Below are 12,865 nucleotides of genomic sequence, written 5' to 3' on the forward strand. Positions count from 1 at the left end.
GATCTGCCAAGAACGAGAGAGAGAGAGAGAGAGAGAGAGAGAGAGAGAGAGAGAGAGAGAGAGAGAGAAGAAGAAGAAGAAGAAGAAGAAGAAGAAGAAGAAGGAGAAGAAGAAGAAGAAGAAGAAGAGGAGGAGGAGGAGGAGGAGGAGGAGGAGGAGGAGGAGGAGAGGAGAAGAGAGAGAGAGAGAGAGAGAGAGAGAGAGAGAGAGAGAGAGAGAGCGCTCTTACCCAAAGGGAATAAGATGGCTTATTGAGCCAAATTTGAGTGACCAAGATCTAGGTATATATATTTAGGTCTCTCCAAATTCCAAAGGACATGTTAGAATGGCCAAAGATGACAAGGCACAGACAGGCTACCTGCTCATCACCCTCACGTCCTTATTTCCCGAACCCACATCTGCACTGTGCTTCTCTAGACAGGGAGCCGGCTTGCGGTGCAGAAAACCAGGATCTGATGTTGGACTAGTCCACCGTGTTCCTTTCATGTCCCTCGACAGCTCTCCTTCACACTGACGGAGAGTCAGCCCTATTTTACATCAGATCTGCGTGGAGTTCGGCATGGCTAAGTGGTTTGGTAAGGAAATCTCATGCAATGATCTAGACAAGTCTAACCTAAATACATACCTGCTTTTCAGAGGCCAGCCCTTTGTCCACTTTCCTGCAATGGGTGCTTCAACTGGACACGTCAGCAGCTAGTTTAATCCCCTGGGCTACTTAAAACGATTATACACAGATGAAAGAGACAGCAGACCCTCCCTCAGGGCAAATGACCTGTCCCATTTCTCCCTTCAAGCTCAGGGCTCAGCCAGGAATGTGACTTTAAAAAGGCCCTTTGTACCTGCCAAAAGGTTGGAAGGAGAAAAAGGGAAGTCTCTCCAAGAAACAAAGAGTCACATCTGTATCACGTGACAATGACAGGCCAGCCAAATGGATGTTATGTCCAGCTTTCACATGAAGACCAACTAGAACAAGACTGTAATTCCATCAGGTGTCATTTATTTAAATAACAAATCAATTGCACACTGTAGGTAGACAGGTTACAGCATACAAAAATAGAGCATTCCAAAAACAATCTGGCAACTTAAATATGCATCTAATAACACGGAGCCTTCTACAAGAAGGAAAAGGAAACGTAATGACTTTCAAATTGATTTATTTGCACTTAAAAATACAATTTCTAATAGGACATCTGTTTTCAAAACTGTCTAAATTGTAAAAATAGAAACAGGAACTGTTGTCTTCATGTTGAAAATTTAAATCTTTATCTACATTCACTTACACATCACAGAGGGTAACGAATAACACAAAATCAGCATACGAAAAGTCATGGGAACACAGCTTTTACATGACAAGTATCAGTTCACACTTTCTTCTTCCTCCCTGACTGAGGGAAAGCTTTCTAGATGGCCTCTTCCCTCTCTAGGACCTGAGCCTAATTCACTGATTAGCAGATGGATGTTATTAACACATTCATTTTACAAAGAGCCCTCACCTTCCAAGTCTAAAATGGCTTTCTCTGTAAGACTGACTGCTGAGAATGAGCTACAGAAGACCACGCTCAGTACAACGAGGAAAAGAGAGACTGAGGCAGGATGCCTTCAGCCTGACCAGCACAACACTGAACACTAAGTACAGATAATGAGTGCCGATGATTCAACCAAACTCCAAACTGGTTTACAAATGCCTTTAATTTTGCCTACTCCAAAAATAAGTGAAAAGCTAACGTTACCATGAAGGCCTCTTTCAGGCCAGAAGGGAAGACAGGTTTACTTTTTGTATTTTTGAGGAAAAAAAAAATCTCAAAAGACAAACACCCACAAAGTAAATATGCTTTGGAAATAAGTTGTGCAATAAAATAATACATCTCAGTTATTAAATATATATATGCCTTTGTATATAACTTGCACCAAAAATTGAGCATTCTATGAACATCTGCAATAAATATTTTAAAATAGTAATCTATAAAGAGACAGCTAATAATCATTCAGGTATTCAGATGCCAACAGTCAACACAAGGAAAAATGATGAACAACACTTGGCTCTAGAATTCCCATGACTCGGTGACTGAGCGCAGCACAATGTTAACCATCAAGTGCCTCCTGTACAGCACACATCAGCGGCACATGCTGGCTGTCTCTGTAAATCCTGGGTAATCTGGACCCAACAGTGCTATTTCTTACATCATTAAACAGAACCAAAAGCCTGAGATTTCAAACATTTATGACAATCTCTCTCTTCGTGTAAATTACTTCCTTAAAAATAATTCACTTGGGCTGGTGTTCAGTGGCCCAGTGCCTGCTTAGCAGTGTGCCTGCACCCTTGGTTTATGCCCCAGGACAGGAGGAGGCAGGAGGAGAGCCGAACAGAAAGCAGTTAACTGTCTACAGTGGGGGGGGGGGGGGGAACACTTCTGGAAAAAAGGGAATTTGTAAAAATTATTTATATTCATTTATTTACTATCTCCAAAAATGTGACCTGTGTATTCTGCTCTATTAAAGATAAGACTGAAGTCAGAAGTCTGTCTAGTTCCTCAAGGAGAATGTGCCACACTTTCAAACTGAGTAGACTTCAAACTCAAAGCAATTCTTTCAAAAATAAATGTAAGTAATATTATTTAATGAGCTCAGTTATTCCGATACACTCATTTTCAGTTCTGTTCCACTGAAAACAATTTCTTTTTATTTTCTTTTGTGCCCAAACTACTAAGACTTTTAATTCAAAGGCTTAAAGAGAAAAAAAAAGTTAATGTGGCATAAAACAAATACACCCAATGTAATATGCACATGTCCCGTGTTCACCCTTTAAATTAGACACTTCTAAGAACTACGGAGTTAGCATACAGGGTGTACTATGTGTTCACCGTCAGTAAGCTTGTTACTACTGTACCTTGATTTTTCCTACTCAACATTCCACCTGGGGCTGAGGACGTGGCTCAGTGGTAGAGCATTTACAAGGCATGCACCAGTCCTCAGGGTTCCATTTCTAGCACCACAAAAAATAAATAAAACAAAATAAAATTCAACCTGTAGGCATGTACAGAATTCTTTATTATTTAAGTACAGTGAGGCATCTGGTTTGATCTTTGCGCACAGGTCTGTTGCAGTATAACCGTGCTGGACACACGTCACTGCACTGCACACAGGAGGCCACGGGCCTTAGTCTTCCTGCGTGGTTCAGGCTGAGAGCCTGCTCAGCCATCTCGACACACAGAAGAGCTCTTCTGTCACTTCCTTCTGAAGGAATGAAGTTTTATCCATGGGCTAGGACGGACTGAAACACAAAAGTCTCTCCAGATCACAGGGAAGCACTCACACCAAGTCCATCTTCCTTGACGACAGAGTCTGATGTGCTCTTTACATTACACTTCAATTCAACACTCTAAAATAGTAAATGCTAACAGCAATTGTACAATTGATCAAGATACCAACTAGGGAGGCGGGGGTCTAGAAATCTAATACATACAGTAAAATATGTAATCGGGCTGTGGGAGAGCAATTTGAAGAAACCATTCCACTCCTAAAAGGGCAAGAAAGCTTAGCCAATATGGATTGTTTTATATTACTTATCTATAGACCAGTCTATTGATACATTAGATCTATCACTGTGTCTAATAAAGAGGTGCCTAAAGAGATTAAAATTTGTATTTTTGTATATCATAATATACACACACTCAAAATACTCAGGCAACTGGAGGGCATAAAATATTTAAATTTAGAAAAATCATCTTCCATGTTATTCCTTAAATGGATAAATTATGCCGAACAATCTTTAAATAGTATGTTGGACTAGTGAAGAGGGTCAATGTTAGCAAGTTGATAATGTAAAAAAAGTATCACAAAGGGTTCACTAAATTTTTCAGAAATTATCTTATTCATGAAAGCTACCTAACAACTGTGACATGCAAAGATAGTTTATAAAATAAGACTAACCCAGCAATCTTAAAAATAAAGACTTTTAGATGGGCACGCAAGGAAGTCACAGGGGCGTGAGGTGGATAAGACCAACGTTCATCTGCCGAATACTCAGGAAGAATGAAAGTGTAAGGGCACTTAAAGAGCAAAAGTAACCACTGAGAGATTTGAAACAAGACGATGTACCAGACCAGGAATGGGCAGTCACAGTGGACAGCAAGTGCACGCCAGAACGCCAGGGGGCAAGAGCCCAGGAAGCCTCTGAGAACTGCTGCAGGCAAGAAGGAAGGTCCCACCGCCCATGGCCATTTCAGGAGTGGCGCAGCCACAGTGGACAAGTGGCTAGCGCACTTGACAGAGAAGGACTGAAGAAGTAATACATTCAATGGCTGACAAAATCGTGTTCTAAGACCCAGGCCTGATGAATCGCAAACGCTTAGGATTTCAGTCACCGAGCCTTATTAACTAATTTCAACTACCTATTCCAGAACTGGTGATGCAGGAATACAAGGGGGACACAACAATGGGGAAGAAAGAAATAGGAAAACCAAAGTCTAGAGAATTAACTGGGATAATTCCAGAATCCATCTCTCCACTTGGTCATGAAGACCGTTTTTAAATTACTCACTGCCTAGGGAGTGGGGCTCTACTCGAGAAGATAACAGACCTCACGGGGATGGATGAGACACAGAATCATGATGAGAGTTAACAGCAGATGTGTTAGGGCCCATCACAACAGGATGACGGAGAAAGGACCGTGCACTTCTATTTGAAAAGGGGCACTGGCTCTCTACCCTTCCACACCAGAATGGCCTGCCCTCCAATTCCATTAATCCAGCCGCTCGACCAGGGAGGAACGACAGCCACCCAGTACTGCTGAACTCGCCCCTTCCCAAGGAGCTGGTGGGACTCTTGGGTTGCTCTAATGACTGCAGATTGTCCTTCACACCCAGGAATCTGGGATTTATGTCCCTGTAGCTCCTACATACTGACTCCTCAGAAAGCCACTAAACTGTCTGCTCTGTTACTGGGGAACACATCTTACATGCAGGAAGAGCAAGTATTCAAATACTCTTGGAGTTGGTGCAATTAACTGTTACCTACTCGCCAAGGCTCTGACACACCACCTTTATATTTACATAGCACTGACTGGAACACCGCCTCCCTATGTAAGATGAACAGAGGCAGCTCTGCCAGTGTCTATACAAACCGTCATCAGACACACCGGAACCCCAACCCACCACCTGTGCCTCTCCTAAAGATGATCAGATGAGTGCTGTTCCTAGGCACTCGCTCCTCACTGAACAGATTTTTAAAAGATGATGGATTCTTACAAACATCCTAAGAAACTGGTGCCAGTACAGTGCACATGACAGGAAACAGATAAATGTCTGTGGCATTGATTCTATTTCAGTATTTATAAAGGCCCTAGATAGATAGATGCTCCACACTGCTGAAGAGAATATGAGTAATAAAAACAAGAAAACCACCAAACAAAATGACACAGGTGAATTTCTTTGATAATGTCAAAGTGGTCATTTAAAAAAAGACTCTCTACTTATGTGTATGGGTGTGTCTCTACTATGTGAACATATGCCATGTCTGTTCGGGTGTCTACAGAGGCCAGAGGAGGGGGTCAGATCTTCTGAAGTCACAGACCGTTGAGAACTGCCTGCCATGGGCTCTGGCAGAGCAGCCCTGGTCCTCTGGGGAAGCAGGGAGTGTTCTTAACTGCTGAGTCACCTCGCCAGCCCCGGAAATAGGTGTTTTACCTCAATTTTTCTTTTCATTTTATACCAGAATGGGAATTTGTTACAGACCATGAGCTCTGACAGTTTCTCACATAATATGGGTATATATTCTTTTTGCTTGTGTTTTCTTTTGGAGACATGGTTTCACTATGTAGCTCTGGCTGGCCTGGAACTCACTATGTAGATCAGGCCGGCCTCAAACTCAGAGATCTGCCTACCACTGCCTCCCAAGTCCTGGGATTAAAGGAATGTGCCACCACACCCAACTATATTCTTTAATAATATGAATATATATATATATATATATATATATGTTTTAAAAATAATGTTATTAAATCTCTTCTAAAGAATCTATAAACTCTTCTTCAAAATTATATATATAATTATCGAACATATTCCTATAATATCATAACAATTTATTTCCCCTTTTATCTGGAGCTAGTTGTATAATTCATATTAATGTGATATGGTATCTGCCCCCATGCTATCCGAAGGGATGGTCCTCTGACTCAAAGTGTATCAGTCATCTTCTTCAAGGAACTTCCTCACCGTTGGTCAAGAAATGGTTCCTTAAGTAACAGGACACCAACGCCTGCCTGCTGAGCATGGGGAGTGCCGTGGGGAACAGCTGGTGCAGCGCCATGATCTGGCCGCTGTCAGTGCTAAATGCATGAGCATGAGGTTTCTGACCGCCCACACTCATCTCATGGGCCTGAGAGCCCAAAGACTCAGCTGGTTCTCTACAGGGACTGTGCTCATGCACAAAGCTGTAACCATCACTCACTGCCCAGCGCACAGAAAGCTACCAAAGGCACCATCGGACTGAGGCCTCAGAGCACGGCATGCTGCCTTGCCATTCCCACTGGGAAATACAAGTCCTAGGAAAGGTAAGTTGTTTGCTTACATTGGTAACTGTTCCCCAACAGAGAGGGACTCCTAACTACAATTCGGGGCTCCGCCTAGGGAAGGTGGAGCTGCCCATCATCCAGATAAGTAAACGGGGCAAAAACCCGGATTCATGGACTCACAAACTGTTTGTTTTTCCTCACTGGATGGAATCTGGCCTGTAGCTGTGACGACTACTATTGGTGGATTTGGGGGTGGGGGACATTGAAAAAAACACTATGAAACATTCCAGATAGGAAGAATGTGAATTAAATGCTAAACATTGTTGAAAATACCTAATACACAGATTCATGGTTGTAAAACTCAAAGAGAGTTAAAGTCACCTGTCCTTTTTCTATTTCACAAGTGAGGAAGATAGAGTGATTGACAGGTACAGGGACTCCAGAAAGGTCATCTGCTCACCAGTAGCAGAGCCTGGCTCTTCTAGCTCCATGCTCTAGCTCTGGTTCCTACTCAGAGAACCAAAATACAGCCCAGATGTTTAAAAACAAAAACAAAAAACAACCTATCAGCGCTGGTCCAGCCACATCATAGTATAAAAATGACTGATATTTTACATATCATTTAAAGCAACAGGGATTTTTCCTTCCTATAAGAAAAGTAGTCATAGTCTATATGTCAGGCTTCAGCACTAAGGTTAGGGAGTTCTAAAATACAGCTTTTTCTTCCCATAGATACATAAGAAATGTGTCTACATGGCTGAATGCTATTACTGGATCAGATATGAGTACATTCAAATACAGGATAGTTTCTGAAAAATGCCACCATTTCAACCAGTGAGAAAGCAGAAAGCCGAGAACTTACAACTGCATCATCTTTCCTCATCCCTCAGGACCTCGGCTTCTCTCTTCCAGAACCTTCAGAAACCCACTGTTATATTATCTTAGATGTGGTATTTATTTCTTCTCTGAGATTTAAATACTAAGCAATAAAATATCTCTGAAGTTTAAAGGACAAGCCAATCTAAAAATGGCTCCGCTTATAAAGCCATTTGCTACTTGAACAATATTAATTTTCACATTAAAAAAATAAATAATCTAACTAGACTTTATTGTACCTGCCAGTCTTTTAAAAGACTTCGCCCCTCAATTGAAATCTAATGTGAAATTCTTTTTAAAGGCAGAGTATAAGAATTTCTATACAATAGTGAATGGCATTCCATTGGGGAAAATAGGTAAACCACCACTGAGCCACTCAGGTGACGGAAGCACCTGCCAACAGAGTTTCCTTTCTTAGTCAAAGGATCACAGCTCCACCTTGACTGATCTCCACAGCAAGAGTCCGTGTTAACTGGGGGGATGCCAGCCTGTGCTTTCCCATCAATCCCATCAGTCTGAGGACGGCTTCCTCCAGAGATGAAGGGCTGCTTGGATTCTGAAATGTAGTCTGGACTCCAAGGAGTAGTCTTTGTAGTTGTTTCTGAAGACAATGAAGAATAAAATGGCACAGTAAGCACTTCTCTGTCTAGCAGGGCACCCCTCCCCTCCCCTCCCCTCCCCTCCTGTCCCCTCCCACTGCCCACCCCCACCCCCTTCTCTGCACTCTGATCTCCAATTTACAGATACAAGTGTATCAGTGCAGATTCCTTCTGTGGGGCAAAGTGAACCAAGAGTCTGCATTCTAGGTTCCCGGAAGCTTCCCCTCCCCCCCCCCCCCCCCCCCCCGACTTAAAAGGTCATACTTTTGAGTTGCAACATTCTAATTACCAAAACACAACTATAGCAAGGTCATGAGGGCATGGCATGTTTTGTTTGATTGCTAAAGGGTTCAACTTCTATTTCTAGAGGAAAATGTTATGGCAGTTCATATAACACAATGGTCATGAACAATCCATTATTCAACCGAAGAAAAGAGCCTGGAAACCCACATGAGCTGCTCTAATAAAGAGAGCAGGGTGACCCTGTGACCCCAAAACCATTTATTCCAGTTCTCATACAGGTTATCAGTGCTTTCCTCACTAATGACTCGATTAGACCAGTGCCAGAAGGGACCACAAGAGGGGAGGGTGAAACACAGTGAGGAGGGGGGAGGGGGGACACAGTGAGGAGGGGGAGGGTGGAACACAGTGAGGAGGGGGGAGGGGGGAACACAGTGAGGAGGGGGGAGGGGGAACACAGTGAGGAGGGGGAGGGGGGAACACAGTGAGGAGGGGGAGGGGGGAACACAGTGAGGAGGGGGAGGGGGAACACAGTGAGGAGGGGGAGGGGGGAACACAGTGAGGAGGGGGAGGGGGAACACAGTGAGGAGGGGGGAGGGGGGAACACAGTGAGGGGGGGGGGGGGGGAACACCGTGAGGGGGGGGGGGGGGAACACAGTGAGGAGGGGGAGGGGGGAACACAGTGAGGAGGGGAGGGGGAACACAGTGAGGAGGGAGGAGAGGGGAACACAGTGAGGAGGGGGAGGGGGAACACAGTGAGGAGGGGGAGGAGGGAACACAGTGAGGGAGGGGGAGGGGGAACACAGTGAGGAGGGGGAGGGGGGAACACAGTGAGGAGGGGGAACACAGTGAGGAGGGGGAGGGGGAACACAGTGAGGAGGGGGAGGGGGGAACACAGTGAGGGGGGGAGGGGGGAACACAGTGAGGGGGGGGAACACAGTGAGGAGGGGGAGAGGGGAACACAGTGAGGAGGGGGGGGGGGAACACAGTGAGGAGGGGGGGGGGGAACACAGTGAGGAGGGGGGGAGGGGGGAACACAGTGAGGAGGGGGGGGGGGAACACAGTGAGGAGGGGGGAGGGGGAACACAGTGAGGGGGAGGGGGAACACAGTGAGGAGGGGGAGGGGGAACACAGTGAGGAGGGGGAACACAGTGAGGAGGGGGAGGGGGGAACACAGTGAGGAGGGGGAGAGGGGGGGGGGGGGGGGAACACAGTGAGGAGGGGGAGAGGGAACACAGTGAGGAGGGGGAGGGGGAACACAGTGAGGAGGGGAGGGGGAACACAGTGAGGAGGGGAAACACAGTGAGGAGGGGGAACACAGTGAGGAGGGGGAGGGGGAACACAGTGAGGAGGGGGAGGGGGAACACAGTGAGGAGGGGGGGGGGGGGAGTGAGGAGGGGGGGGGGGAACACAGTGAGGAGGGGGACCAGTGAGGAGGGGGGGGGGAACACAGTGAGGAGGGGGGAGGGGGAACACAGTGAGGAGGGGGAGAGGGGAACACAGTGAGGAGGGGAGGGGGGAACACAGTGAGGAGGGGGAGGGGGAACACAGTGAGGGGGGGGGGGGGGGGAGGAGGGGGGAACACAGTGAGGAGGGGGGAGGGGGGAACACAGTGAGGAGGGGGAGGGGGAACACAGTGAGGGGGGGGGGGGAACACAGTGAGGAGGGGGAGGGGAACACAGTGAGGAGGGGGGGACACAGTGAGGAGGGGGGGAACACAGTGAGAGGGAGGAGGAACACAGTGAGGAGGGGGAGGGGGGAAACACAGTGAGGAGGGGGAGGGGGAAACACAGTGAGGAGGGGGAGGGGGGAACACAGTGAGGAGGGGGGAGGGGAACACAGTGAGGAGGGGAGGGGGGAACACAGTGAGGAGGGGGGGGAGGGGGGACACAGTGAGGAGGGGGAGGGGGGAACACAGTGGGAGGGGGAGGAGGGGGAAACACAGTGAGGAGGGGGAGGGGGAACACAGTGAGGAGGGGGAGGGGGGAACACAGTGAGGAGGGGGGAGGGGGAACACAGTGAGGAGGGGGAGGGGGAGGGGGAACACAGTGAGGAGGGGGAGGGGGGAACACAGTGAGGAGGGGGGGAAGGGGGGGGGGGGGGGAACACAGTGAGGAGGGGGAGAGGGGGAACACAGTGAGGAGGGGGGGGGGGGGGGGGGGGAACACAGTGAGGAGGGGGAGGGGGAACACAGTGAGGAGGGGGAGGGGGGAACACAGTGAGGAGGGGGAGGGGGGAACACAGTGAGGAGGGGGAGGGGGAACACAGTGAGGAGGGGGAGGGGGAACACAGTGAGGAGGGGGAGGGGGGAACACAGTGAGGAGGGGAGGGGGAACACAGTGAGGAGGGGGGGAGGGGGAACACAGTGAGGAGGGGAGGGGGGAACAGGAGGAACACAGTGAGGAGGGGAGAGGGGAACACAGTGAGGAGGGGGGGGGGGGAGGAGGGGGAACACAGTGAGGAGGGGGGGGGAACACAGTGAGGAGGGGAGGAGAAGGGAACACAGTGAGGAGGGGGGGGGGGAACACAGTGAGGAGGGGGAGGGGGAACACAGTGAGGAGGGGGGAGGGGGAACACAGTGAGGAGGGGGAGGGGGGAACACAGTGAGGAGGGGAGGGGGAACACAGTGAGGGGGGGGGGGGGAACACAGTGAGGAGGGGGAGGGGGGGGGAACACAGTGAGGAGGGGGAGGGGGGAACACAGTGAGGAGGGGGAGGGGGGAACACAGTGAGGAGGGGAGGGGGAACACAGTGAGGAGGGGGGAGGGGGAACACGTGAGGGGGGAGGGGAACACAGTGAGGAGGGGGAGAGGGGAACACAGTGAGGAGGGGAGAGGGAACACAGTGAGGAGGGGGAGGGGGAACACAGTGAGGAGGGGGAGGGGGAACACAGTGAGGAGGGGAGGGGAACACAGTGAGGAGGGGGAGGGGGAACACAGTGAGGAGGGGAGGGGGAACACAGTGAGGAGGGGAGGGGGGAACACAGTGAGGAGGGGGGGAACACAGTGAGGAGGGGGGAGGGGAACACAGTGAGGAGGGGGAGGGGGGAACACAGTGAGGAGGGGGAGGGGGGAACACAGTGAGGAGGGGGGGAACACAGTGAGGAGGGGGAGGGGGAACACAGTGAGGAGGGGGAGGGGGAACACAGTGAGGAGGGGGAGGGGGGAACACAGTGAGGAGGGGGGAGGGGGGAACACAGTGAGGAGGGGGAGAGGGGAACACAGTGAGGAGGGGGAGGGGGAACACAGTGAGGAGGGGGAGGGGGAACACAGTGAGGAGGGGGAAGAGGGGGGAACACAGTGAGGAGGGGAGAGGGAACACAGTGAGGAGGGGGAGGAGGGGAACACAGTGAGGAGGGGGAGAGGGGAACACAGTGAGGAGGGGAGGGGGAACACAGTGAGGAGGGGGGAACACAGTGAGGAGGGGGAGAGGGGAACACAGTGAGGAGGGGAGGGGGAACACAGTGAGGAGGAGAGGAACACAGTGAGGGGGGAACACAGTGAGGAGGGGAGAGGGGAACACAGTGAGGAGGGGGGAGGGGGGAACACAGTGAGGAGGGGAGGGGAACACAGTGAGGAGGGGGAGGGAACACAGTGAGGAGGGCGGGAACACAGTGAGGAGGGGGGAGAGTGAGGAGGGGGAGGGGGAACACAGTGAGGAGGGGGAGGGGGAACACAGTGAGGAGAGGGGGAACACAGTGAGGAGGGGGAGGGGGAAACACAGTGAGGAGGGGGAGAGGGGAACACAGTGAGGAGGGGGAGGGGGAACACAGTGAGGAGGGGAGGGGAACACAGTGAGGAGGGGGAGGGGGGAACACAGTGAGGAGGGGGAGAGGGGAACACAGTGAGGAGGGGGAGGGGGAACACAGTGAGGAGGGGGAGGGAACACAGTGAGGAGGGGGAGGGGGGAACACAGTGAGGAGAGGGGAAAGAGGAGGGGAACACAGTGAGGAGGGGGAGGGAGGGGAAACACAGTGAGGAGGGGGAGGGGAACACAGTGAGGAGGGGAGGGGAACACAGTGAGGAGGGGGAGGGGGGAACACAGTGAGGAGGGGGGAGGAGGGGGAACACAGTGAGGAGGGGAGAGGGGAACACAGTGAGGAGGGGGAGGGGGGAACACAGTGAGGAGGGGGAGGGGAACACAGTGAGGAGGGGGAGAGGGAACACAGTGAGGAGGGGGAGGGGGGAACACAGTGAGGAGGGGGAGGGGGAACACAGTGAGGAGGGGAGGGGGAACACAGTGAGGAGGGGGAGGGGGAACACAGTGAGGAGGGGGGAGGGGAACACAGTGAGGAGGGGGAGGGGGGAACACAGTGAGGAGGGGGAGGGGGGAACACAGTGAGGAGGGGGGAGGGGGGGAACACAGTGAGGAGGGGGAGGGGGGAACACAGTGAGGAGGGGGAGGGGGAACACAGTGAGGAGGGGGAGGGGGGAACACAGAGGTAGAGAAATTGCCCGGCACCCAGAGAATCTGGGGCCAATCCCCAGAACCATAGAAAAGAAAAGCAGGGAGCACAAAATCCAAAAATGACTTGAAAATCTGACTCTAGTGCTTTCAGTGATAGTGGCCCATAGGCTCACAGGGAGCGGTACTATTAGGAGGTGTGGCTTGTTGGAGGAAGTGCGTCACTGAGGTTTCAA

The 12,865-nt window shown here is 50.3% G+C and overlaps 1 protein-coding gene across 4 annotated transcripts in view; it reads right to left on the reverse strand.

Moving 5' to 3' along the window:
- Positions 1-7,452: 7,452 nt before the first annotated feature.
- The window catches only part of Ttc39b (tetratricopeptide repeat domain 39B), a 108,848-nt gene continuing 103,435 nt past the window's right edge, over positions 7,453-12,865 (reverse strand). For all 4 annotated transcript variants that reach the window (XM_028873288.2, XM_028873289.2, XM_028873290.2 and 1 more), the window contains one exon: positions 7,453-7,988. In XM_028873288.2, the coding sequence (XP_028729121.1) occupies positions 7,898-7,988 (91 nt within the window). In that variant the 3' untranslated portion in view covers positions 7,453-7,897. The remainder of the gene's footprint in view (positions 7,989-12,865) is intronic.

This window comes from Peromyscus leucopus, chromosome 2, assembly GCF_004664715.2.
Source record: "Peromyscus leucopus breed LL Stock chromosome 2, UCI_PerLeu_2.1, whole genome shotgun sequence".
In the NCBI taxonomy this organism is placed as follows: domain Eukaryota; kingdom Metazoa; phylum Chordata; class Mammalia; order Rodentia; family Cricetidae; genus Peromyscus; species Peromyscus leucopus.